The sequence below is a fragment of the Pseudorca crassidens genome, chromosome 3 (assembly GCF_039906515.1).
Source record: "Pseudorca crassidens isolate mPseCra1 chromosome 3, mPseCra1.hap1, whole genome shotgun sequence".
NCBI lineage: Eukaryota > Metazoa > Chordata > Mammalia > Artiodactyla > Delphinidae > Pseudorca > Pseudorca crassidens.
In genome coordinates, this window is record NC_090298.1 from 155,158,375 (window position 1) to 155,184,471 (window position 26,097).

Genomic DNA, 26,097 nt, shown 5'->3' on the forward strand with positions numbered 1-26,097 from the left:
GCTGCAAGAGGAGTCCGCGGCCGGCAAGGTCGGGGCGAGTCAAGACCGTCTTGTCTAATGGTTAGGGTCGCTGGCTTTCGCGTCCAATCTCGGTTTCACCTCTAGCCACCTGGGTGACCTTGGGCAATTTCCTTAGCTTTAGCGCGCCAGTTTCTAAATCCATAATGTGGGGAAAGCGAGGTGCTGGCTAAACCTGGGCTTGTAAGAATGAACTAATGAAGCACTGTTGGCACGTAGTAGGCGCTCGGTTACAGGTTAAGCTGAGGAGGAGGAGTTAGAAGTTCCGCTTTGGGGTCCGGAACGTAGGTTCCAGCTCTGACTTCTCCTGTATTCACCAAGGAGAGGGGGAGGGGGCAGCGGGAGCACCTGTCCTCCCCCCTCCCCTGCTCCTCTGTTGCCAGATAAACTCGGGAGAACCCGGAGAGTCCGTCCCGGGCCGGGGCACCCTCAGACTGCCCGGCTGCCGGAGACTAGCAACGTCTCCGGGCGCCCGCGGCGCATCTCTTTGCCGCGAGCCGAGGAGAGATTTCTTCCGTGTATCTCCCTCCCTCTCGAACCCTGGAGCTCGCTCGCTGCTGCCTCTGGGTCCCGGCGGCCGCGGAGAGCCGGGTCGAGCCTCCGGCTGCAGGGAAGAGGCAACCCCGGGGCGTGCGAGTCCCTCCTGGCCCCGAGCTGGGGAGCGAGGAAGAGGTGGCGCGGAGCCCGCGGGAGGACGCGGAGGCCCCGAGCCCCTTCCTCATTTCGCCCGCCTTCCGGGGACCGCTCTGACTTTTTGCGTCCCAAGGCACCGCCACCCACCCTCCCCTCCCCGGCCGGAGCCAAGGGCCGAGGGGCCGAGGGCCAGAGGAGCCGGGGACCGCAGCGCCGCGCGGCGGGATTGGGCAGCGAGCGCAGGCCGGCGAGGTGAGGAGGGGCGCGCGGCAGGCGGGGAGGGTGCCGCCAGTGTGCGCGCGCGAGTGCGCGTGCTCTGAGGGGGCGTGGGTGCCAGCCAGGCGAGTCCCACCCGGCCGCCAGCCCTTCCTGCACCCGGTCACCGCCGGAGCCTCTCGCCACCCGGCCTCCCCAGGCCCCCAAGTCTCATCAACCCTTCCTGCAAACTCCACCCTCCCTACTAATAATTTCCCAATGCAGAATCAGACCGAAACCTTGAGAGACAGCGCTGTCTTTCTACTCCCCTCGCCCCCCCCGCCCCCCGCCCTTCCTGCTATAAATAATCCGGACCGGCGGGTCAGGCACGTCACACGGTGAGAAACCGGGACCCCGAGGTTTTCTTCTCTGGGGATAGGGGGCAAAGAGTGAGGAGAAGGAGAAAGAAATTGCTCGTGAGTAGTGAAGAAAAGCTTGCTCTTTAACTCCTAGAAAAGACCAGGCATCGTTTTATTATCATTCTTTTTTTTCCTTTTTTTTCCATTTCCGTGTCTGATTCTCCATGCTACGTCCCCCCCTCCACTCCCGGCCCCAAAACCAACGCATTGCTCAACACTCCTCCCATCGGTTTCTTTCCTCCCTCCCCCTTTCACTCCCGCTCCCACCTTCCCCTTCCCTCCGCCACCCCCCGCCCCCACCTCCGCCTCCAGCACCCATTTCGCCCCAGGCAGGGAATGCTATTTGCCACGGAAATAAAGTTCAGATTTCTCTCCCCACCCCACCCCCGCCGCTTGCTGATACCAGAAGTGGACTCTCAGGCACCCATCTTCCCCCTAGCACTACACACCTGCTCTCCTTTAAATTCCTAATCTGGTTTTGCATATTTAAGAGGAAACCCCCCCTACACACACACACCCCAAAACCCCACAACCCGCGAGGTGCAAAACTGCCTCCTGCAAGTACCAAAACTTAACAGACTCTCTAGTTGTTTTTGTCTTAACAAAAGGACTACAAAGATTTTGCTCCGGGTCCTCCTGTGGGGTGACTTTTCTATATTATTCAAATACGCATATATTATACATATATATGTTTTTCCTTTTTCCCCTTTGATTTTTTTTTTTTTCCTCCTTAACAAGAAAATCTTCTCGGTCCCAGGCAACCGCTGCTGCCCCTTTGATGTTTTGGTACGCCTTGCGCATGCGCCTCACATTAGAATTACTGCACTGGGCAGACTAAGTTGGATCTCCTGTCTCCAGTGAAACCCTCAATCCCGTCCAAAACTAAAGGGATGTGGAGAGTCCGGAAAAAGGGCTACTTTGGGATCTGGCCGTTCCCCTTAATAATCGCCGCTGTCTGTGCGCAGAGGTAAGTGTGTCTAGCGTTTCTGTTTCCTTTTTCACTTTGAAAGGCTCTGTCTGCCTACCTCTGTGAGCAAGGATCTGTAGTGAGGATCAGATAGATGCTGAAGCGCTGTGCCTGCTGTCTTATTGATGCCTGTTTATTGTCTTTTCTTTCTTTAGTGTCAATGACCCTAGTAATATGTCGCTGGTTAAAGAGACGGTGGACAGACTCCTGAAAGGCTATGATATTCGGCTGAGACCAGATTTTGGAGGTAATGGGGTTGCCTTGGAAATAAGAAACAGCCCAGCAGCTATAGCCTAAGCTGTCTTTTGAGCTTTGTGCGCTGTCTTCCCTCTCCCTCATTGTGGGTTGCATGTGGTGTACTGAACATGTCTCTGTGTTACAATATTGAGAAACTGATCCAAACTTAAGCTGGTTTGTTACTCTCTAGCACTTAGATGGTCTTTCAGAGAGACCTTCTTAGCCTGTAGTGGTGACTGCTGTCCTTCAGCTTCACTGTTTAAATCCTTTGCTTCACTGTCTTTGTTTCCTTGAGATACAAACCTCTTAAGTTTAGTTAATGGTGTGCCCGGTGAACCTGGCTTACTGAAGGCCATCGGGAACATTTTTGGGGACAAGATATGCAGACAGTTGGTTGAGAAGTCGCATTAACCCCCTGTGCCCACCTACTTTGGAAGAGTTCTAGCCATGGTTTAAATTGGCTGGTGTCTGGATATTATCCAGTCCTGGAAACCTCACTGCAGGGGACAGTGGGGTGGGGGGAGAGGGGCCTGGGGGGATGGGAGGATAGGGAGGGTAGTGGAAGAAGGGCTAGAGACCTCTCTTGCTGCAGCCTTAGATACACTGATATGCCTATTTAATTTTACTCCAGACTCTAACAAAGCTCAAAGAGTTAAAACCTGCACAGAAGCGGGGGGTGGGAAGAATGAGGAGGGGGTGCAGTATATAACTGCAGTGCAATATATAACATTTCGCTTGGGCTAGCCAGATTCCGGTGCTTTTGTGGTTGTGTGTATTCTCATGCTAAGATACCTACCTATGTAGACAGACGTGGAATCCCTCACCCATCGGACACGTGTGTGCCTGTTCAATAGAGCATTTCCCAGAGGAGTACCTGTCACTCTTTAAAAAGGAGCAGAGAATTGAAGAATTTGAGTGTGAGCAGTGGGAAGGGATTTGGGGCAGAGTGTCCCGTGCCCGGGGACTACTCTTGCTAAGAATGCATGAAGTTCTGAGAAATCACGTGGCTGGCCATTTTGGTTTGCAGGTCCCCCTGTGGCTGTGGGAATGAACATCGACATCGCCAGCATCGATATGGTTTCTGAAGTCAATATGGTGAGTATTGAGGTTTATGGCTGTGTCTCTGCAAACGTTCATTTGGGGACAGGAAGGAGAAAGGATCCAACGGGTGAGGGTGGGGTGTGCATGAGTATGTGTAGGAAGTGGGGTGAGGGCAGGGCATTTTGCTTTGGAACCCACTGACTTTGAGGCTTCAGAGCTGGCTCTTTCTGGTCCCTAAAGATTTTTCCAACCTGGTTTGAAATCGTGGGACTTGGCGAAGAGGGTGTAAAACGCATCACACGTTCATGTGTAAAACGCAGCCACGTGCAGGAGAACCCCTGCAGGAGTCACATTTCCTAAGGTTCAGTGGGAAACCCACTTCATCAAGTGATTTTTCTGAGTTTGGTGTGGGGTCAGGGAAGGAAAGAAGAGGAGAGAAAAGGGAAGTGTTTTGATTTGACATTTCGCAGAGAATGTAACCTGGGAACTAAACTAGTGGAGAGGCTGAATAAATGACCCTCGGATACTGATATCCACTTGTTGCTTTTGGAGCCGGCCTCTTTACAGTTGATGGCAAGCCCCGCCCCCTGCCCATGGCTCACCTGCTCCTTTAACCCCCAAAATAAATAAAATAAAAATTGGCCACCCTGCTTTCAAAAGGTAAGCTCAGACCTATGTGTCATCTCTGGTCACTTCTGCAATGGTATTCACTGCATGTCCTAAGCCTGTGTGATTTATGGACAGCAGCACTCCTTAGTGGCCCCCTCCTTGGTCTTGGGGCAAGTGCTAAGAGAAAAAGCCTCCGTCTTCCCCTCCCGGGAACACTTGTGTGTATGGGGGTGGGGGGGGCGGAGGGGGGCGGGGCTGAGGGGAGGGTTGCTTCATGCAGGAGCGCCCCCTGCTGCCCATGTTGGGGCACTGCAGACATACAAGACAATAAGTGTCCCTGATACCCCTGCTTACTTGCGCCATTTCTTCAGTGACTTTTCTACTCTGTGTTTTTGAAGTTTTCACCCTTGGAAAAGTCTCTCTAGAAAGGCCACATTTGAATGTAAGATGCCAGGGTTACTTTCAGTCCTAATAGGATACAGCACATTGCAGAAGATTGTATTGTAGTGTAGTTTTGCCTGGAAACAGGATGCACTGTTAAAGAAGAGGGTCTAGTGTGTAAGGTTTTATGCAAAACGGTTCTAAGCCAGCCATCAGGACTTGAAAGTTAGGGCACTTATTAATTCACTCGAGAGCCAAATACTAGGTAGTGGATATGCTCTTAACATGATATAAATTTTCATCACCCCAGAATTCAAATATAGAGGAAGCTCAAATAACCAGCCCAACCTTATACAATGTCCAAAGATAGGTGATAATCCTGAGCTATCACAAGCTTATGAAACATCTGTGACTACTCCAGAGAACATTCAACTCTTTCAGTGATGTTTTTAAGGACGTGTATCTTGTTATGTTCTAATTATTGGGAAAGCATTTTATGATATAGGATTTGAACACAGACTGAAGATGCTATTGGATGATTCAGAACCATAGATTTCCCACACATTGTGAGAATCTCCTGTGTGGGTAGAGAATATTTCTTTCTTGGGAAACTAAACATTTAACTTCTCAGATGTACAAATATTCACTTTTGTGAAATTTTAGAGGTCTTTCATCAGTTTATATTTTGAATTTTACCATGAAAATAGAAAATGTCCTCATGTGGGTACCTGCTAAGTCCTAGGTACTTGAATCTAAATTGTGTGGCTAAAAAGAAAGTGATATGGAAATCAGGTGTAGTTCTGTGTGTCCTGTCTTTTGATTTCCTTATGCTCTTTTCCCACATTTTATTCTGTCACCTTCCTCTTCAGAGCATCAGAAAGGTGAGACTTTATGGAAAAATTAAGAAATATTTAGAATCTAAAGAGACAGTGATGAGATGATTAGAAGTTGCTGCATTAGAACTTAGATGTATGAGTTAGCTGAGAACTTAGACCTATTATATCCCAAAATGGCTTAAGAGTAGTGGCATTGTTTTCTTCTTCTTAAGTTTTGTTCATTTTTCACCAGCATGCAGCATTTTGGAGAGGTGTCAGAGCTGGACATGATGCCAAGACCTGCTAGTCAAAATATAGACCCAGTTAAGGCGAGGTGTCATCTCTTACAGCTGTTTACTGTTGCAGAAAAGTCTCAGGATGTTGAAAGTGTAGAAACAAACGTCAGGTTGTAAATAAGCCAGTACTGCAGCATTAATGATTAGAACCAAGCATTATAAATTCCATGCTAGATTCCTTTCTTAGCCTACTGCTAACACACGTGGACTTGTCCAGACACAGTTTTACTTGTTGAAAAATTAACACTTTTATGATTAACAATCATAGTGACTTTAATCCTTCAAAGAAAAATTTTGTGATATGTACTATTTTTTAAAGTATGGTTATTTGATTTGAAGCAACAGATGGGAAATTCCATCCCTGATGTCTAAATAAAAGAAGATGTTTATGGCATATTGCCCACTGTATACAGGTCTAAAAGGGTTAGGATCTTTCGATTAGATTCAGCTCTGAAAGAATGGTTGATTGATTATTTAAGTGAAACCTCAAAATTGGTTAATGCACATGTTTCTGCCTCATTATCCTTTGTGGCCTGCCATCTCTGGTACTTGTAGCTTTCTTTTATTATAGCAAATCTTCCTTTGAAGAATGGTAGGCACCAGACCATTTAGACTGTCATTGACTCATTTGTACTGAAAGGAAAAATGGCCCATGTCGATGTGGTGCTCCTGGTAAATGACAAAGATAGAAAGACCTGAATACTAGTTCTGCTTCTGCTGTTCAGTCAACTTGAGGGAATTGACAGCCCCATGGGGCTTGGTTTCTCTTTTTACATATATATATATATATATATATATATATATTTATTTATTTATTTATTTATTTATTTATTTATTTGGCTGCACCTGGTCTTAGTGGTGGCACGCAGGATCTTTAGTTCTGGCATGTGAACTCTTAGTTGAGGCATGTGGGATCTAGTTCCCTGACCAGGGATCAAACCCGGGCCCCCTGCCTAGAGAGCATGGAGTTTTAGCCACTGGACCACCAGGGAAGTCCTGGGGCTTGATCTCTTCACCTGCTAAAAGGGAATAATAGTCCCCGTTTACATATTTTAGGTGAGTACCAGAATTAATAAAATGATGCAAGTGAAAGTACTGGTGTCCCATGAACATAGCTTATATAGAAGACTGAATATCAGCCTGTCACTATAAGGAGACCCAGTGTCCATTCCAGCCGCTGCCCTAAGTGTACTTGGGTCAGTGATTTACATTACGTGGTCTCAGTTTCCATATGTTTGAAATGAGAGGGACATGCCAAATTGACTTCTAACTCAAAGTTACATGTGTTTCTGCTTTGGTTTATCATAATAGCTCTGTTGGGTACAAAGAAGTTCCAGGAAACTTGGAAATCCAGCATAAACGTTAGAAAAATGCAGAATTCCTAAATGGCATGCAGTTCTGAGTTCTTAGGAGGGTGATGATGGTATCTTACTCACCTATGTGACTCAGGTGACTGTTGAGCCAGTGGAAGATCTCTGGAAGAACACAATCTCAATTAGAATGTTCCTGAGCAGAAAGCTTGGCTTTAGAATGAAACATTTTTAGATGTCTTGGTTAAATTGGCAGGACTCTTTTTGTTAAGATTCTTTGATGAAAATGCATTTTAAGTTCCAAAATTGGCTCTGAGGATTATGGACTGAAATAGCTTTCTCTTCATTTAAAGCAGATTCTTCTCCATCTTGGAACAACACATTTGCCAACCGAAGAGTGAAGCAATATTTCACTTTTGAGGAAAGCGTTCTAGTAAACATATACACAAATTACCTTTTTATGGAATGGCAAATGGTGAAAAGTGCTGCCTTTTTTTTTAAAAAAACAGATGTTTTCTTGCATCACCAGCTGCACAGTTTAAAATTCAATTCGACACAAATACTTATTTAGCAGCTACTATGATCCAGCTATGTGTTAGGCCATAGGGACAGAGCAGCAAACAAGAATGACTTGTCCCCTGACCACATGAAACTTAATATCTTGGTGTTTACTATCGTTAATTCTACTGCAGGCTCCTATCATACTTATGTTTAACATGAGCATTTTCTCTAAAAATTTTATGAGCAGCCTCTTGAGGACCTAGTTGTCTGTATCTCCCATGCGTTCCTTTGTCACTTGTTGATTTCACCATTCATTTGTTATTTGATATTTCAAATTGCCTGATATGTTACATATTTATTGTCTTCCTAAATGATTTGTATAAAATACATGTAGCGAAGGTTATAGTATCTCTCTCCATGTGGTTTTGCTCTGTAAACAACCGTTGGTTGGAAGTTTGACTACATAGTATCATATATGTGGAGAGACAGAGCATGGACTTGTAGGCCTCAAATTCAAGACACTTTTTAAATTACTATTTAAATCAATTAATGTGGAAAGAATCACAGTGTAGGACCACTGAGTTCTTTGAAAGCAGAAATACACAGGGCATATTGGAAATACAGAATTCTGAGGTATTATGTAGAAATTACTAGGTGAAGATGGGGGTTAGCGGTCTGTGGATAAATGTTTTAAGCAGAAAGAGTGGCATATAGGAGAAAAAACAGGAAAAATAAATGGGATTAGGAATTTGCAAGTAGCTTTAAATGGCTGGATTTGGGAGTGGGAGTGAGGAAGTGATAAGATTTGGCATTGAGATCATAAGTGGTGATCAAATTATATAGACCATTTTTGTAGCTTGCAGAAGAGTTTACATTTTGTTCCAAAGGCTGTAGGGACCCATGAAAAGATGTCAGTAGGAGAATCGCTTGAACAGATTCACACTTGAGGAAGATGCTTTTGAAGTATGAGGGGTGCAGCAAGACCAAAGGTTGGGAGATAAGGTGAAAATCCACTGCAAAAATCCAGAAAGAATGGATGAACGGAGACAGGGATGTAAAGGAGAAGATAGAAAATCAGGGCTTTTACGAGGCAGAAGTGGCAGGACTTGGTGAATCCTAAGTTTCTGATGGTTTCATTTATCGATATGGGGAACACCAAAAGGGCAGCCAGTTTGGGGGTGGGCTGGGGATTGAGGTGTGTGGGAAGACAGTTCATTTTGGGAAACGCTGACTTTTCTCCACACATGGAATCTCCAAATGGAGATTGGAAAATACAGGTCAGGAGCTTAGTAAGACGTCATGACTAGAGAGATGAACTTGGACATTGTCAGCATATAAGTGGTACTTATAACGGTGTGAATGGATACAATTAAAAAGGGAAAGTGAAAGGACGGCAAAAAATGGGGATCTGGTGAGCAGTGTAATTTAAGTGGTGGAATGCTGAAAAGGAGCCCACACAGATTAGTAAGTAGCTAAGCAGCAGTCAGATGGTAGGAGAACCCACAGATAATAATGTCTTCAAAGCTGAGGCACAAGAGAGTTTAAAAAGGAAGGAAATGGTCAGCTGCATCAGATGCCACAACGATCAATTGAAATAAGTTCTGAGACTTGTCTCCCAGCTATAGTAAGTAACAGGAGCGTGTTGGTAAATGTAGCGAGAGGAGTCTTAGTGGTTGAAGACTACACCTTTGAAAAGTGTGGATCTGAAGCAAAGTCGGGAGAGGGCAACTGCTAAAAGAAGTCATATATCATTTGGAGAAGTACCCCTAGAAGGGAGTAGGTTGCAGATACGAAGCAGGAGCTGGGGTGGGTGACGGGATGTGGAGCGAGGGGAAGGGGTTGTGAAGACTCACCGACCCAGACTTCATTCTCAATAAATAACGCATGAAGCTCTCCTACCCAATTTTAGCAAGCTGTCGTTTTCTCGCCTTCTTTTCCTTCTCCTGCTTCCCCTTCTCTTCCCCCTCTACTCCCCCTCTGTGCAATGCCCAACATTTTCCACCATCACAGCACTAATATAAGAAAATAATCACAGTTATTGCTCATTGGGCCCTTAACTTGTGCAGGTATCCTCTTGATGTGTATTATCTCATCCAGTCCTCCTATAAAAGCAGTGGTATGGCTAGTGTCCACCTTTTTATAAAAGAGGAGCCTGAGGCCCAGAGAGGTTAAGTGACTTATTCAAGGTCACCCAGCTAGCAAATGATTGACTTTACATCCCTCAATCTTAGCCCTCTGGTTATACTGCACTTTTAGATGTAGTAAGGCATCATTTAAAAAAAATTATTCTCATTCCTTATGGACCTGTTTTGTTGTAGTTGTTTGTTTTTATTTATTTTATTTTATTTTATTTATTTTTTTGGAAACAGTGGGTAGATCAGATAAACTAATCCTATATGTTACTGTTACTCCTCAATCTCTCCACCTTGAAAAAAATCTTAATTTCATTAAAATGACTTTTTCAAATAGGTACTTTATTCAGTGTGTATTAAATATAAGACATGGTTTCTGTCCTTGAGAAATTTATACTTCATATTACATCTATTACCAGGTAATAAAGGAAGATTTATATAAGATCTTGAAAAGTCAAGGATGTTGCTTGTGTCATGATTTCTTTCATTATGAATGGGTGCTGTTAACTTATCTAATAATTTTCCTATTGCTCCAGCAGAATCTGTCATATAACCATTAAGGCCGATAGCTGTCACAAAATGTTGGATGATAAAGTTCAAGAACTGTGTCAGTGGTTTTAAGCTTTGGGTGGACACTACGTGAAAAGACCCTTTCCCTTTTTTTCTTTTATTATCAATTGAATTTTTTCCATTGAAAACACATTTTTGTGATTTCTGATAAATTACTCCTGCGAATAATCTCTTAAAAGTGGTTGAGTGTTTTTCTTCTCTTCCCGGATCTTTACTCCCTCTGGCCCACACAGTATAAGTGAGGTTCATTATAAAGATTACATCTCAAGAAGATTTATTCATCAATTTTTAAACAATTATTGCACATGATATAGGCAGTTTATAAATCATTTTCTCTGGGTTAACTCTTAGGGCAGGTCCTTTGCTGTTGCTTTGTAGGACCCTAAACAATGGCCTTGCTTGATCGTGACATGAAATAAAAATCTGACTGTGAGCTTACCCTGCAAGAGAAGGAAGGGGAGGGAAATATCCCAAGTTTCATATTTTAGGAGCACCTCAAAGCGTGCTTTACTGTGATCCCTCCCACCTCCTTGTTAAATGGTCTTGAGAATTTCTATAAGAATGTAAATCAGAGAAAGTCCTTTTCTTAACACTGTGACGGGGTACTGACTAATTTTGGGGTGGGGCACTGGCTTGTTTTGAAATCATTCATTCTGTAACATTTATTTGTGATCAGTGCTCTTGGCATCGTGACCAGATAATTCGTTGTTGTGAGGGGGCTGTCATGTGCGTTGTAAGATGTTTGACAGCATGTCTGGCTTCTACCTACTAGATGCCAGAGGTACCCTCGCAGTTATGAAAACCAAAAATGTCTCCAGATATTGCCAGATGTGTCCTGGGGGATGAACTTGTCCTCATCTCAGAACCCCCAGTGTAGAATATGGTGGTGTGCTTTTGTCTCCAAACAAGTTGAGAAAAGAAGAGATTTTTCTCATTGAGTAATGGCTTTCATACTTAATCACCATTTTCATTTCTGTTTCATGGTACATTATGACAAAGCCAATTTTAAAAGATCAACAAACATCAAAGGCAAAAATTATCCACATCCCCGTCACTTCATTAAAACTGTTTTAATTTGCCTATAATACCTTCTACTTCTTGTCTATTTGCTTATTCATACTTTACACATTACACTTAGTTATTTGTAGAGAGAATTTTATAGTCTGTGTTTTCACTTAACAGACCATGAGTATTTTTGCAGTTTTATGCTTTCTCTAAAAAAAGAAAAAAATGCACACCTTTATTACTACCAGTGTAAACTGATGTGTATTCTTCTATGGCTTTTTGGTGATCTTACAAACATATACAAACATATGAATATATTGACATTTTCTTTTTTATTGTATATTTTTTCAAAAGAATTTTAAAATACATTTTATAGATTATTAGTCATAATTCTAGCTGTAGGTTATTTGAAAATAAATATATAATTTACTTATAAACTATTAACAACTACATAAAAATCATATATAAAATAGAGAACTGGATTTAAATAGCATAAATGGAAACTTTTAAATTTTATCTATCAATTTGATTCTCATTTACACAGCTACTCTTTCCTCTATTTTTAGCCTGATATTACTCAGCTTTTCCAAAATCATTTTACATTTTTGGATGACACAAAAATACTTTGAAACACACAGTTAAAAGAGGAATGAGAAAGTAGATGGTTATGAGTTTTTAAAAGATACAAACACAAGATTTACATGTTCCTTCCAGATATGCATTTTATTTGCAAAATATGTATTTTATTAAACAAGGAGAAAAATGGGTCTATATTATTCTGTCCCTATTTATATGGAAAAATATGGCCATGTCTTTAACCCATTGTCTCTTGCCTAGTGCTCATTTTGTAAACATTCTATTGGCCTTTTTATCACCAAGTCTTATTTTCCCTGCTCTGTAATTTGGCATGTACTGCCCACTTACCTGCCAAGAGGTCTTAACTTAGAAGTAATTGCTTGGGCAATTAAAGATGAAATAACTTTTCTCCTAACCCAATAGCCAGAATTAAAGTAATGAAGCTTTTAAGGTGAATCTACATGTATCTTAGAAAAGTGATACGTGAATAAGCCATGGCTAAATATTAGAGATATTGAGGTGTGCGAATGTATGGAAATTGTCTGCATCCCAGTGCCTAGCACAATTCCGGACAATTAGTAGATACTCAGCAAATATGTGGTGAAAGGAGTTGTTGGAGGGGGTAATGGAAAGACTGCAGTATATCAGGCTAACAGGAAGTATTTATATCATACTCCTTAACCAGCACCATGTCAGTTAGGCTATTTTGTGGAAGGATATGAAATGGTTCTCACACTAGACCTAAGGCTCGCTCTAGAGTCAAGAAAGAGTGATCTTCATTGCCTGAAGAGGGAGGTGAGGGTTGATGGAGAGAAGAGTGTTTCAGATCGGTGGGAGAGGAGAGTCGTATATCCCTGTGGTAGAGGAATCAAAATAAAAGGTTGAGATCCAGGTTTTTACAGTGGTTCTCAGGCTTTACTGTGCAACAGAATCACCTGAGTCTTGTATTAATATTTGTATTTTCAGGGCACATGCCCAGAGTCTAATTCAGGAGGTCTAGGATGGAGTTCAGGAATTCGCATGTTTAAAATCTCTTTATGTGACTGACGTAGGTACTGTCTGAGGGCCACTGTCTTAGGAACACTAGTTTTATAGTGAAGGTGGAAGCTAATACAATCACTAATAAAGGAATTTGACAACAGAACTGGTCTCTAGTTATCATATGAATTTTTGCAATGAGAAAGCTCCAAGTGGTCAGAGTCGGTGGGATTTGTAGAAGACTTGGTAGAAGAGGGAGAGCTGGACTGAGCAAGAAGGATCAGTGCAATACGAATGGATAGAAAATAAGGAGGACCGTCCTATGGGAGTCAGTGGGCATGGAGACAGTATGAAGAAAGGCATTACATGTTAGCAATAATAATATTGCAAAAATAAACACTTAGAGCGCATATAACTATCCCACTTAATGTTCACAAAAGTCTCATGAGCTAGATAATATTATCATCCTCTTTTATAAGTGTAGAAACAAGGACTAGAGGGATTGTATAATTTCTACAATTACAGAGCTAATATATGTGGACAGGAACGGTAGGGTGCATATGTAGGGTATACCTACGTATGGTGAAGCTTAATTGCATAAGACCTTGGCACCTGTGCAGAGGAGACACTGAAATTTCTGGGGTGGATGCTAGGAATGATGAGTCTTAAGCACCTTCACAAAGAATAAAAGTAAGGGTCATTTACTAAGGGTAAGAATGAGAGAGTAGAAAAACATTTTCCAGATCTGATTTTTATTTTTATAAAATGCCCCTTTGAACCTCCATACTAATTTTTTTGACACAAATGATGAAAAGAATCATAGTTCTGTATTTTAAAAGGTCAAACAAAGTTTGTGAAATGGGGGGAGGGATTAGCACAGGGTTTGATGCAATGAATATAATTAATAATAGCTGCATCAGTTATTTGGTTATAAGAGGTCTGGGTAATATCAGAAATACTGATATTTTAACATACGTTTTAGGATAATATGATTTGACTATTCCTTCCTGTTTAGAAAGATAGCTATTTGATTGGTGGTTAGTACTAGTAGTATTACACATTTACATGTAGGGAAAATGCCATTAAAATAGCTTCCTACAAATTATTTATGGCTGCTTAATTGTATTTCTTGAAGTATATGCTTAAATTTGAAGGTCTCAGTGATTAAGCATCTTGAGGGTGCTCGTCTACAGATCAGTAATTTAGTGCCTAATTGGTGCAAGACCATCGAATCAAAAATTTTTTAAAAGTTTATCTACTGGCTTTTACATGTCTCTCTTTTAACTAAATAATCTCTAAAAGTCACCTTTTATTCTGCTATTTTTAAAAAATTTTAGATAGAAATGATGCTGTTATCATGAGAATTGAACCTCAGACTACTTGACTTGCTTAATAAATGAATGTCTATTTATCTGTGCACCAATATGTAATGTCCATTATAAAACATACCCAAAATAGAGATTTAAAGAGGATTTGATAAAAATATATAAAGTTACAATATTTTTATCTCATACTCACCTTGATACTGGCTTAGAGTTTTTTATTTCCCATGAAAATAAGAATATAGCAAATAGTGATGGAAAATTACAGTCTGTTCTGTTCTGCATATTAGTCTGTTAATGGGAACTTTTGGATAGTAGGGCTTATAATATAGATAATTCAAAGGTGACTGCTATTTTCTATGGATACAGCCCCATTTATTCCTACCTTGCAACTTCTAAAGCATCAACATAGAAAAAATGTTTTAGTGTGCTGTTCATCCCTTCCAGGAGGGAGTATTTGTTTTAAAATAATCGTTGAATCTTCCTGCTTCCTAGGACTACACGTTAACTGGATTGACCAAAAAATTATATAATCAGACAGCTGGCTTTTAAACAAATATACAAAGATCATCTTTAAAATTTGTTCATTTTAGTGAGGGTATTGACATTTCATTGACTGTAAATCTTTTACAGTCAATGAAACGTTTTAAATATTAATCTTAAATGATTTATAGGCCATTTAAAAGACTATCACAAAATAAGAAGCAGAAATGTTAAAGAGTTTTAAATGTGAGTGAGTAGGTGCCAGTTATTAGGTTGTAAAATCAAATCACCATTCTGTGTTTTCACTGTTATTGAAGACACAGTGCTCCAAAAAATGAAATTTAAGTAACTTTTCTCTTTCTTTTCCTTGACCTACAGACAAAGAAAGACTTATTTTGTAAATACAGATTTCTGAATTTTTTTGTTTTTTGTTTTGCTTTTCTTTTTTCTTTTTCTTTTTCTTTTTTGCCAAATGAACGTTTGAGTTAATAGACTGAAGATCTTTTGAAATGTTCTCTGATCAGTCAGTCATGTAAACCATTCCTCTTTCAAGCACTGCTAAGCCAGTACTCTCTTGGACACTGGTGGGGCTGATCTGCTAGGCTGTGTAAATTTGCGTCTGGCTTATGTGTTGTAAGAATGCTCATTACTTGAATCCCATTAGTAGACCTGTGTGGCAAACCATTTTTCTAACAGAATTCATTAGAGAATGATACCTTTGTCATTCTAAAAGTCATAATATTTTAAGCACTTGCCAGATTTACAGTTGAAAGATCTATGGAATTACAGACCACATGAAAAACAAAGAGCTTATTTCCTTCGGAGTTTTTAAATGATTTATTTTTAGACTTTAGGTTTTGGAGGCCAATTTTCTATCTATTTAATGAGGCAGTTTTGAGAACCACATTTTAAAATGGCTTTGTCTTTTTATTTTACTAACTGGATGTGATCATCATCACCAGGTAGATCACTTAGGTAGAAATTTGTTGTAATGGAATTTTCTTGACTTAGGATGCTTTAGTCAAAGTGGCAAATGTTATAAATGGGTTCTGGTTGTACAATTCCCAGATTTGGACATAATACCTCTTAAGGGTTTATGCTCTCATTTTAAAAATTAGCCACAATTCTGGAGCTCTGGTTTTCCTGCTTTGTTGTTTTGGTGCATAGTGCAGTCGTGGCAAGAATAAAACCTGATTAAATTAAATGCCACTTGTGCTGTTGGGCTTTAAAGAGAGAGAGAACGAGAAAGAGAGACCCAGAGAGGGAGATGGAGGAAGAGATAGACAAATGTGGTTCCTGGCCTTGAGGAATTTGTAATTGTTTTCAATAGTTGAGAAATAACAGAAGGCCTTTTTTTAATAAAGTTATCTGTGTTTTGTTTTTTGTTAGCATAAATGAGTATCATATAAAATATGCAACAAGGATTTGCCATATAAGAATGTGTATATAATCAGGGACTGTCCTTTTGAATTTACATGATATGGAATCAAAGGTATCAAAGTGCATGTGGATTCTCTTTGTTCTTTTAAGCATTTGATAGTTTGCAAACAAATACTATTAAAAAGAGTCAATGAAAAACAGGATTTGAAAAAATTGCATTATACCTTTTAACTGGGATATATATTTTTTATGACTAATAACACTACTAAGAATCACCACCATTTATTGAGATAATTTCATGAAATGAAGTTTAATTTTTCAGTGACTTCACATTTAATTTTCAAAAACCTCTATGAAATAAGAAGTGTTATCACAGTTTACAGATGGCTAAACTGAGGGTTAGAAGATGTGTGTGAGTTAGAACCAAGACAATACAGCTTTCCTTTATTTTACAGCTAGAAAGTGCTGGAACTGGAGTTAGAGCCCAGTTTGTCTCCTATCCTACTTATTTTGTGTTTTTCTCAAGTTAAAGGAAGGGGAAGTTTAAAAAATTGAATGGACCTGCCTCCACTATAATCTCCCAGAATGATTAATAGTCCACATTCCAGTTCCCCAGATAAATTTTGGGAAACTTATAAAAATCAAACAAATAGAACATGAAGGATAAAATCTGTAATATGCAAAAATAGTCTAAGTCATTTGGAAATAAATTACAATAGTAATTATCACTGTTTAGGTATCATTAGGGTTGGTGGGTAAATTGAAAATTATGATTTACTTTTTTCTTGGTCATTTTAAATCATCTTTCATCACTAGGGAATGATTTCAATTCTGGCTCAAAACAAAAATCTGCTCTGAAAAAATGTATCTGGTAATCCTGAGAATTAATAACAAAATTAGATTTGACTAAATTTAAGAGAGGCTTTTTTAGAACCAAGAAAATATCAACCCTTCATATCTTACTTGTTACTTTAATGAGGTGGAACGTATCTCAGAATATTCAGTAAAATGACGATTGGTATTTGTGTGAAATAATAATTGTGATGCATTTCAAGGTCAGTTCAAAAGACTTCAGTTTAAATATATTTGTGTTCCTCAAGGTTGGGAAAAATATGTGGCTTAAACAAAATGTTTCTAATCTCTTTTCTTTTTTTCTACTTTCTCAAATGTCCAACTGGGTTGATAAAAATTATGAATAAAATTAAGCCAGGTATATCATGTATATCTAAAAACACTGTGTATATATACATATATGAGTATGACTATATGAACATATATAATTTAAAAATAATTACTAAGTTCTGTATTTCTTTTGAAAGCAAACAGTCCTTGGACTAAAATATGCTATTGCATTTTTTAGAGATTATTTCTGTGGTTACCGTGGAAAGGTATTTATATCAAAAGCAGGGACTGGGAAGTTCTGAATTTGTCCTGAATTTGTCACTGATGATAAAACTTTGTAAACATTTCTTAAATTCTAGTTCAGAGTTACTGTATTTGAAAATGAAACAAATTAAATGAAAGAGATAAGGTTACTTCCAGCTATGTGTTATGTTTGCTTTGTAAAACAGGTAAGTTTGTCTGTCACATAATTTTCTTAAGAGTCTGCAATTTTTAAATCTGAATTGCTTTTATTACTTATTTCTCTCCATTATAGAAAAATCAGTAATAAACTGTAGTGAAAAGTGAAGATCTCTATTAATATCACTCAGAAATAAATACTGTTAGCAAAAGGATCGCTAAACCTCAAGACTTCTTGGGAATTCACGTGTGTACATGAAATAGAATCAGATAGTATACATTATGGGTTTTTTTTTCTTTTTTTAGAGAGACATTTAATCTTTATTTTTAACATAGACATTCTTTACTTCTGGTCAATGTGCCATTTTCTTCAATAATTAAACAGTTGTACAACATATGTTTCATAGGCCACAAACGACCTATTAGCATAAAATTCAAGTAAACTCATATATAAGCCAGAGTGACTTTTCTATATCACAATATGTAAAAATTTATTTTATCATTCCCCCCTCTTTTTTTTAACATCTTTATTGGAGTATAATTGCTTTACAATGGTGTGTTAGTTTCTGCTGTATAACAAAGTAAGTCAGCTATACATATACATATATCCCCATATCCCTTCCCTTTCGCATCTCCTTCCCACCCTCCCTATCGCACCCCTCTAGGTGGACACAAAGCACCGAGCTGATCTCCCTGTGCTATGCAGCTGCTTCCCACAAGCTATTTTACATTTGGTAGTGTATATATGTCTATGCCACTCTCTCACTTCGTCCCAGCTTACCCTTCCCCCTCCCCATGTCCTCAAGTCCATTCTCTACGTCTGTGTCTTTATTCCTGTCCTGCCCCTAGGTTCTTCATTACCTTTTTTTTTTTTTTTTAGATTCCATATATATGTGTTACGATACGGTATTTGTTTTTCTCTTTCTGACTTACTTCACTCTGTATGACAGACTCTGGGTCCATCCACCTCACTACAAATAACTCAATTTCATTTCTTTTTATGGCTGAGTAATATTCCATTGTATATATGTGCCACATCTTCTTTATCCATTCATCTGTTGATGGACACTTAGGTTGCTTCCAATACATTATGTTTTATAATATGATTTCTGCACTTAACATTTTGTGAGCATCTTTTGATGCTATCTAAAATTTTTCTGTAACAAAATATCCAGTGGTTGTATAGAATTTCATTGTATGGCTGTACCATATTTATGAAATCAGTCCTCTGTTGGTGGTCATTATGATTATTTTGTGTATTTTTACTCTTATGAACTAAACTGTATTAAACTGTCCTGTGTATTCATATTTGATGCAATTATAACATTTTTCCCCTAAATTCTTAGAAGTGGGATTACTGGAACCCAAAGCAGGGTTAATACATATTTTAGATATTATACATTTTACATATTTATATATTTAGATTTGGATACATATTACAAATCTGTCCTTCCTTTAAAACATTGTTAATTAATGTTCACACCACCCAGTGTATGGGAGTTCCATTTGCACACTCCCAGACCAGTCCTGGGTATCTCCCTCAGGATATTCATCCTTTCCATCTTTGCTAATCTCTAAGGTGAAATTAGTAATTTCCTTTATCAGTTAAAATTTTTATTGCCAGGTAACTATCTCAAATACCTTTTTGTATTCATAGACCATTTGCATTTTTTCATTTTGAATTGCCTTTTTATGTCATTTATTGATTTTTTTTCTATTAGAATAATTTTTTGTTAGCTATTTGTTAGAACTTTCTATACATTGGGTTGGCCAAAATGTTCATTCGGGTTTTTCCATAAGATGTTACGGAAAAACCCAAACAAACATTTTGGCCAACCCAATATTAAGATTATAACCCTTTGTCATATATTGCAAACATACTTCTTTGTATAATAACTTTGTGAATACTATCTTTTGATGTACTAAAGAATGTTATGGATTTTGATCTTGGCTTTTAGACTTTGAAAAGTCTTGTTTGCCATAAGATTTAAAAAAAGAAATGTTCAAATCATCTGTGATTATTTTACGTATTTTTTACCATAGAAATTGAATCCATTTGAGATGTATTTTAGAGTAAGTTCTGAAGCAGGAATATACATAGGTAGGATAGATAGATAGATAGATGTCACAATAATTTTTAAGGCAATCTGTCATTTTCCTAATGATTTGAAATGTTGTCTTCCTCACATATGAAATCTCATATGTCCTTAGGTCTTTGTTTTTATTCTGTAACTTATCTCATTAATATTTTCCTATATTGTTGTACCAAAACTATGTGTTTTTAATTTTTCTAGCTTTAAATATTAAGACAGATTTCCCACAACGTAGTCTTATCTCACACCTGTTAGAGTGGCTGTCACCAAAAAGACAAGAAATAACAAGTGTTGGTGAGGGTGTGGAGAAAAGGGAACCCTTGTGCACTGTTGCTGGGAATGTAAATTGGTGCAGCCACTATGGAAAACAGCATGGAGGTTCCTCAAAAAATTAAAAATAGAACTACCATATGATTCAGCAATTCTGCTTCTGTGTATTTAGCCAAAGGAAATGAACCACCAACTCAAAAAGATACTTTATCTGTCTGTCTACAGATCTATCTGTCTATCTGCCTATCTACATAAATATCCCCATGTTCATTGCAGTCTTATTTACAATAGCCAAGATATGGGAAAAAAATCTAAGTATCCATCAATGGATGGATAAAGAAAATGTGATATATAAATATATAAAATATATACAATGGAATATTATTCTGCCATAAAAAGAATAAAGTCTTACTATTTGTGACAATATGGGTGGACCTTGAGGGCATTATGCTAAGAGAAATAAGTCAGAGAAAGACAAATACTGTATAATCTCACTTATATATGGAATCTAAAAGCAAACAAAGAACGAACTCATAGATAAGACAGAGAACAGATTGATGGATGCCAGAGGCAGGGGCTGGGAAGTGGGCATAGTAAGTGACGGGGGTCAAAAGATACAGACTTTTATAAAAATAAATACAGTGTAAAGTTTTAAAATAAATGTCATGGGGATGTAATTTACAGCATAGTGGCTATAGCTGATAATACTGTTTTGCATATTGAAAGTTGCCGAGAGAGTAGATCTTAAAAGTTCTCATCACAAGAGAAAATTTGTAGCTGTGTGTGGTGATGGATGCTAAGTAGACTTATTGTGGAGATCATTTTGCCACATATACAGATACTGAATTACCCTGTTATACAATGAAACTGAGTTAATGTTTTATGTCAGTTATAACTAAAAAAAAGGACAAATCTCCCCTCATTATGTTTCTACTTAATTGTACTTAACCTTTATGAAATAGTTATGCCTTCATACAATCTTTAAATTTTGGCAAGTTGAAAATACTGCTACTAAGGGTAAGCTGGGATGAAGTGAGAGAGTGGCATGGACACATATACGCTACCAAATGTAAAATAGATAGCTAGTGGGAAGCAGCCGCATAGCACAGGGAGACCAACTCGGTGCTTTGTGACCACCTAGAGGGGTGGGATAGGGAGGGTGGGACGGAAACGCAAGAGGGAGGGGATATGGGGATATATGTATACGTATAGCTGGTTCACTTTGTTATACAGCAGACACTAACACAACACTGCAAAGCAATTATACTCAAATAAAGATGTTAAAAAAAATAATGCTACTTGTATTTTGGTTGTAATTGCAGTATAATTTATGAAGGAGTTTGGAAGGAAATTTACTTAGCGGTATTGGTTCTTCCTATTGAAGAACATACTGTGTCTCCTCATTTATACATATTCTTTTATGTCCTTCTGTAAAATTTTACAGTTTTCTCTGGGTAAGTCTTGCAGATTTCTTGTTAAATTTATTCCCATAGGGCTTACATAATCTTGTTAAATTCAGTGCTTTTCAGCTTTTATGGTTATTGTGAATGGGATTTTTATATGCAGTGATTATTTTTCATTCCTGGCCAAAAGAACAAATGCCATATAACCACCCTAGAAGGGGGTGTCTTTTAACTTTACAACTCAGAGCACCATTTCCATTTCAATTTATGCATACACCTTGGGTATCACTAATATATTTAAGATGTATAGCACAGAAACATTGTGCATTTTTTTTTGCAGTTTGTTATATTTCTAATCAGTGTAAACATTTTAAAAGTGATTGTTTTATTTCCACTTCAGTCTTCTACATAGGACTCATTTACTTGGCCCCATAGAACCAACACAAATTACCACTGAGGGTACAGTCTAGATTTAAAGAAGTAGTCTCTGCTTAATATATCCCATTTTTTATTTTGTACGTAATAACTTTATGAAAGCAAGAAAATTTTTTGGATATAGTAAGCCAAATTATCATCATGTGCTATATCTAAACTCTGGTGTCTATTACTTGCAGTATGGATGATTCAATTACAAATAGTTCAGGAGGGGCTATTTCATGTTGAGAACAGTTACAAGCAGAAAATAAAACACCATAACTGACACACTGTGTGCGGATATTGCTACAAATACTGTTTCAGAGTGAAGACTTGGCTACATCATGACTTTTATCCACAGGCTTGATCACCAAAGATTAAGAACTATAAAAGCTCTTTCATTATGGTAAATTATAAATCATAATTGGTTTGACTGTTTTAAATACATTTTTTTTACATCTTTATTGGAGTATAATTACTTTACAATGGTGTGTTAGTTTCTGCTTTATAACAAAGTGAATCAGTTATACATATACATATGTTCCCATATCTCTTCCCTCTTGTGTCTCCCTCCCTCCCACCCTCCCTATCCCACCCCTCCAGGAGGTCACAAAGCACCAAGCTGATCTCCCTGTGCTATGCGGCTGCTTCCCACTAGCTATCTACCTTACCTTTGGTAGTGTATATATGTCCATGCGTCTCTCTCGCTTTGTCACAGCTTACCCTTCCCCCTCCCCATATCCTCAAGTCCATTCTCTAGTAGGTCTGTGTCTTTATTCCTGTCTTACCCCTAGGTTCTTCATGACATTCTTTTTCTCTTAAATTCCATATATATGTGTTAGCATACAGTATTTGTCTTTCTCTTTCTGATTTACTTCACTCTGTATGACAGACTCTACATGTGTCCACCTCATTACAAATAGCTCAATTTCATTTCTCTTTATGGCTGAGTAATATTCCATTGTATATATGTGCCACATCTTCTTTATCCATTCATCCATCGATGGACACTTAGGTTGTTTCCATCTCCGGGCTATTGTAAATACAGTTGCGATGAACATTTTGGTACATGACTCTTTTTGAATTGTGGTTTTCTCAGGGTATGTGCCCAGTAGTGGGATTGCTGGGTCATATGGTAGTTCTATTTGTAGTTTGTAAAGGAACCTCCATACTGTTCTCCATAGTGGCTGAACCAATTCACATTCCCACCAGCAGTGCAAGAGGGTTCCCTTTTCTCCACACCCTCTCCAGCATTTATTGTTTCTACATTTTTTGATGATGGCCATTCTGACTGGTGTGAGATGAAATCTCATTGTAGTTTTGATTTGCATTTCCCTAATGATTAGTGATGTTGAGCATTCTTTCATGTGTTTGTTGGCAGTCTGTATATCTTCTTTGGAGAAATGTCTATTGAGGTCTTCTGCCTATTTTTGGATTGGGTTGTTTGGTTTTTTGTTATTGAGCTGCATGAGCTGCTTATAAATTTTGGAGATTAATCCTTTGTCAGTTGCTTCATTTGCAAATATTTTCTCCCATTCTGAGGGTTGTCTTTTGTTCTTGTTTATAGTTTCCTTTGCTCTGCAAAAGCTTTGAAGTTTCATTAGGTCCCATTTGTTTATTTTTGTTTCCATTTCTCTAGGAGCTAGGTCAAAAAGGACCTTGCTGTGATTTATGTCATAGAGTGTTTTGCCTAAGTTTTCTTCTAAGAGTTTGATAGTTTCTGGCCTTACATTTAGGTCTTTAAACCATTTTGAGCTTATTTTTGTGTATGGTGGTAGGGAGTGATCTAATCTCATACTTTTACATGTACCTGTCCAGTTTTCCCAGCACCACTTACTGAAGAGGCTGTCCTTTCTCCACTGTACATTCCTGCCTCCTTTATCAAAGATAAGGTGACCATATGTGCGTGGGTTTATCTCTGGGCTTTCTATCCTGTTCCATCGATCTATCTTTCTGTTTTTGTGCTATTACCATACTGTCTTGATTACTGTAGCTTTGTAGTATAGTCTGAAGTCAGGGAGCCTGATCCCTCCAGCTCCGTTTTTCGTTCTCAAGATTGCTTTGGCTATTTGGGGTCTTTTGTGTTTCCATGCAAATTGCGAAATTTTTTGTTCTAGTTCTGTGAAAAATACCAGTGGTAGTTTGATAGGGATTGCATCGAATCTGTAGATTGCTTTGGGTAGTAGAGTCATTTTCACAATGTTGATTCTTCCAGTCCGAGAACGTGGTATATCTCTCCATCTATTTGTATCATCTTTAATTTCTTTTATCAGTGTCATAATTTTCTGCATATAGGTCTTTTGTCTCCTTAGGTAGGTTTATTCCTAGATATTTTATTCTTTTTGTTGCAATGGTAAATGGGAGTGTTTTCTTGATCTCACTGTCAGATTTTTCATCATTAGTGTATAAGAATGCCAGAGATTTCTGTGCATTAATTTTGTATCCTGCTACTTTACCAAATTCATTGATTAGCTCTAGTAGTTTTCTGGTAGCATCTTTAGGATTCTCTGTGTTTGGTATCATGTCATCAAATTCATTGATTAGCTCTGGTAGATTCCTGGTCGTACCTTTAGGATTCTCTATGTATAGTATCGTGTCATCTGCAAACAGTGACAGTTTTACTTCTTCTTTTCCAATTTGGATACCTTTTATTTCTTTTTCTTCTCTGATTGCTGTGGCTAGAACTTCCAAAGCTATGTTGTGATGAGAGTGGGCAACCTTGTCTTGTTCCTGATCTTAGTGGAAATGCTTTCAGTGTTTCACCATTGAGGATGATGTTGGCTGTGGGTTTGTCATATATGGCCTTTATTATGTTGAGGAAAGTTCCTTCTATGCCTACTTTCTGCAGGGTTTTTAGCATAAATCGGTGTTGAATTTTGTCGAAAGCTTTCTCTGCATCTATTGAGATGATCATATGGTTTTTCTCCTTCAATTTGTTAATATGGTGTATATCATGTTGATTGATTTGCGTATATTGAAGAATCCTTGCATTCCTGGGTTAAACCCCACTTCATCATTGTGTATGATCCTTTTAATGTGCTGTTGGATTCTGTTTGCTAGTATTTTGTTGAGGATTTTTGCATCTATATTCATCAATGATATTGGCCTGTAGTTTTCTTTCTTTGTGGCATCCTTGTCTGGTTTTGGTATCAAGGTGATGGTGCCCTCGTAGAATGAGTTTGAGAGTGTTCCTCCCTCTGCTATAGTTTGGAAGAGTTTGAGAAGGATAGGTGTTAGCTCTTTTCTAAATGCTTGATAGAATTTGCCTGTGAAGCCATTTGGTCCTGGGCTTTTGTTTGTTGGAAGATTTTTAATCACAGTTTCAATTTCAGTGCTTGTGATTGGTCTGTTCATATTTTCTATTTCTTCCTGATTCAGTCTTGGCAGGTTGTGCATTTCTAAGAATTTGTCCATTTCTTCCAGGTTGTCCATTTTATTGGCATAGAGTTTCTTGTAGTAATCTCTCATGATCCTTTGTATTTCTGCAGTGTCAGTTGTTACTTCTCCTTTTTCATTTCTAATTCTATTGATTTGAGTCTTCTCCCTTTTTTTCTTGATGAGTCTGGCTAATGGTTTATCAATTTTGTTTATCTTCTCAAAGAACCAGCTTTTAGTTTTATTGATCTTTGCTATAGTTTTCTTCATTTCTTTTTCATTTATTTCTGATCTAATTTTTATTATTTCTTTCCTTCTGCTAACTTTGGGGTTTTTTTTGTTCTTCTTTCTCTAATTGCTTTAGGTACAAGGTTAGGTTGTTTATTTGAGATGTTTCCTGTTTCTTAAGGTAGGATTGTATTGCTATAAACTTCCCTCTTAGAACTGCTTTTGCTGCATCCCATAGGTTTTGGGTCGTCGTGTCTCCATTGTCATTTGTTTCTAGGTATTTTTTGATTTCCTCTTTGATTTCTTCAGTGATCACTTCGTTATTAAGTAGTGTATTGTTTAGCCTCTGTGTGTTTGTTTTTTTACAGATCTTTTTCTGTAATTGATATGTAGTCTCATAGCATTGTGGTTGGAAAAGATACTTGATACAATTTCAATTTTCTTAAATTTACCAAGGCTTGATTTGTGACCCAAGATATGATCTATCCTGGAGAATGTTCCATGAGCACTTAAGAAAACTGTGTATTCTGTTGTTTTTGAATGGAATGTCCTATAAATATCAATTAAGTACATCTTGTTTAATTATCATTTAAGGCTTGTGTTTCCTTATTTATTTTCATTTTGGATGATCTGTCCATTGGTGAAAGTGGGGTATTAAAGTCCCCTACTATGAATGTGTTACTGTCGATTTCCCCTTTTATAGCTGTTAGTATTTGCCTTATGTATTGAGGTGCTCCTATGTTGGGTGCGTAAATATTTACAATTGTTATATCTTCTTCTTGGATCGATCCCTTGATCATTATGTAGTGTCCTTCCTTGTCTCTTGTAATAGTCTTTATTTTGAAGTCTATTTTGTCTGATATGAGAATTGCTACTCCAGCTTTCTTTTGGTTTCCATTTGCATGAAATATCTTTTTCCATCTCC

General features: G+C 38.4%; 1 protein-coding gene across 6 annotated transcripts in view; it reads left to right on the forward strand.

Annotated features, from left to right (window-relative positions):
* Positions 1 to 366: 366 nt before the first annotated feature.
* GABRB2 (gamma-aminobutyric acid type A receptor subunit beta2) overlaps positions 367 to 26,097 on the forward strand; it is a 389,457-nt gene continuing 363,726 nt past the window's right edge. For 3 of the 6 annotated variants that reach the window (XM_067732942.1, XM_067732937.1, XM_067732941.1), the window contains exons 1-4: positions 1,224 to 1,322; positions 2,023 to 2,232; positions 2,388 to 2,479; positions 3,497 to 3,564. In XM_067732942.1, coding sequence (XP_067589043.1) covers positions 2,156 to 2,232; positions 2,388 to 2,479; positions 3,497 to 3,564 — 237 coding nt within the window. In that variant the 5' untranslated portion in view covers positions 1,224 to 1,322; positions 2,023 to 2,155. Of the gene's footprint in view, positions 904 to 1,048; positions 1,323 to 2,003; positions 2,233 to 2,387; positions 2,480 to 3,496; positions 3,565 to 26,097 lie in introns of those variants that run through there. The other 3 variants (XM_067732940.1, XM_067732938.1, XM_067732939.1) reach the window with 3 other exon arrangements.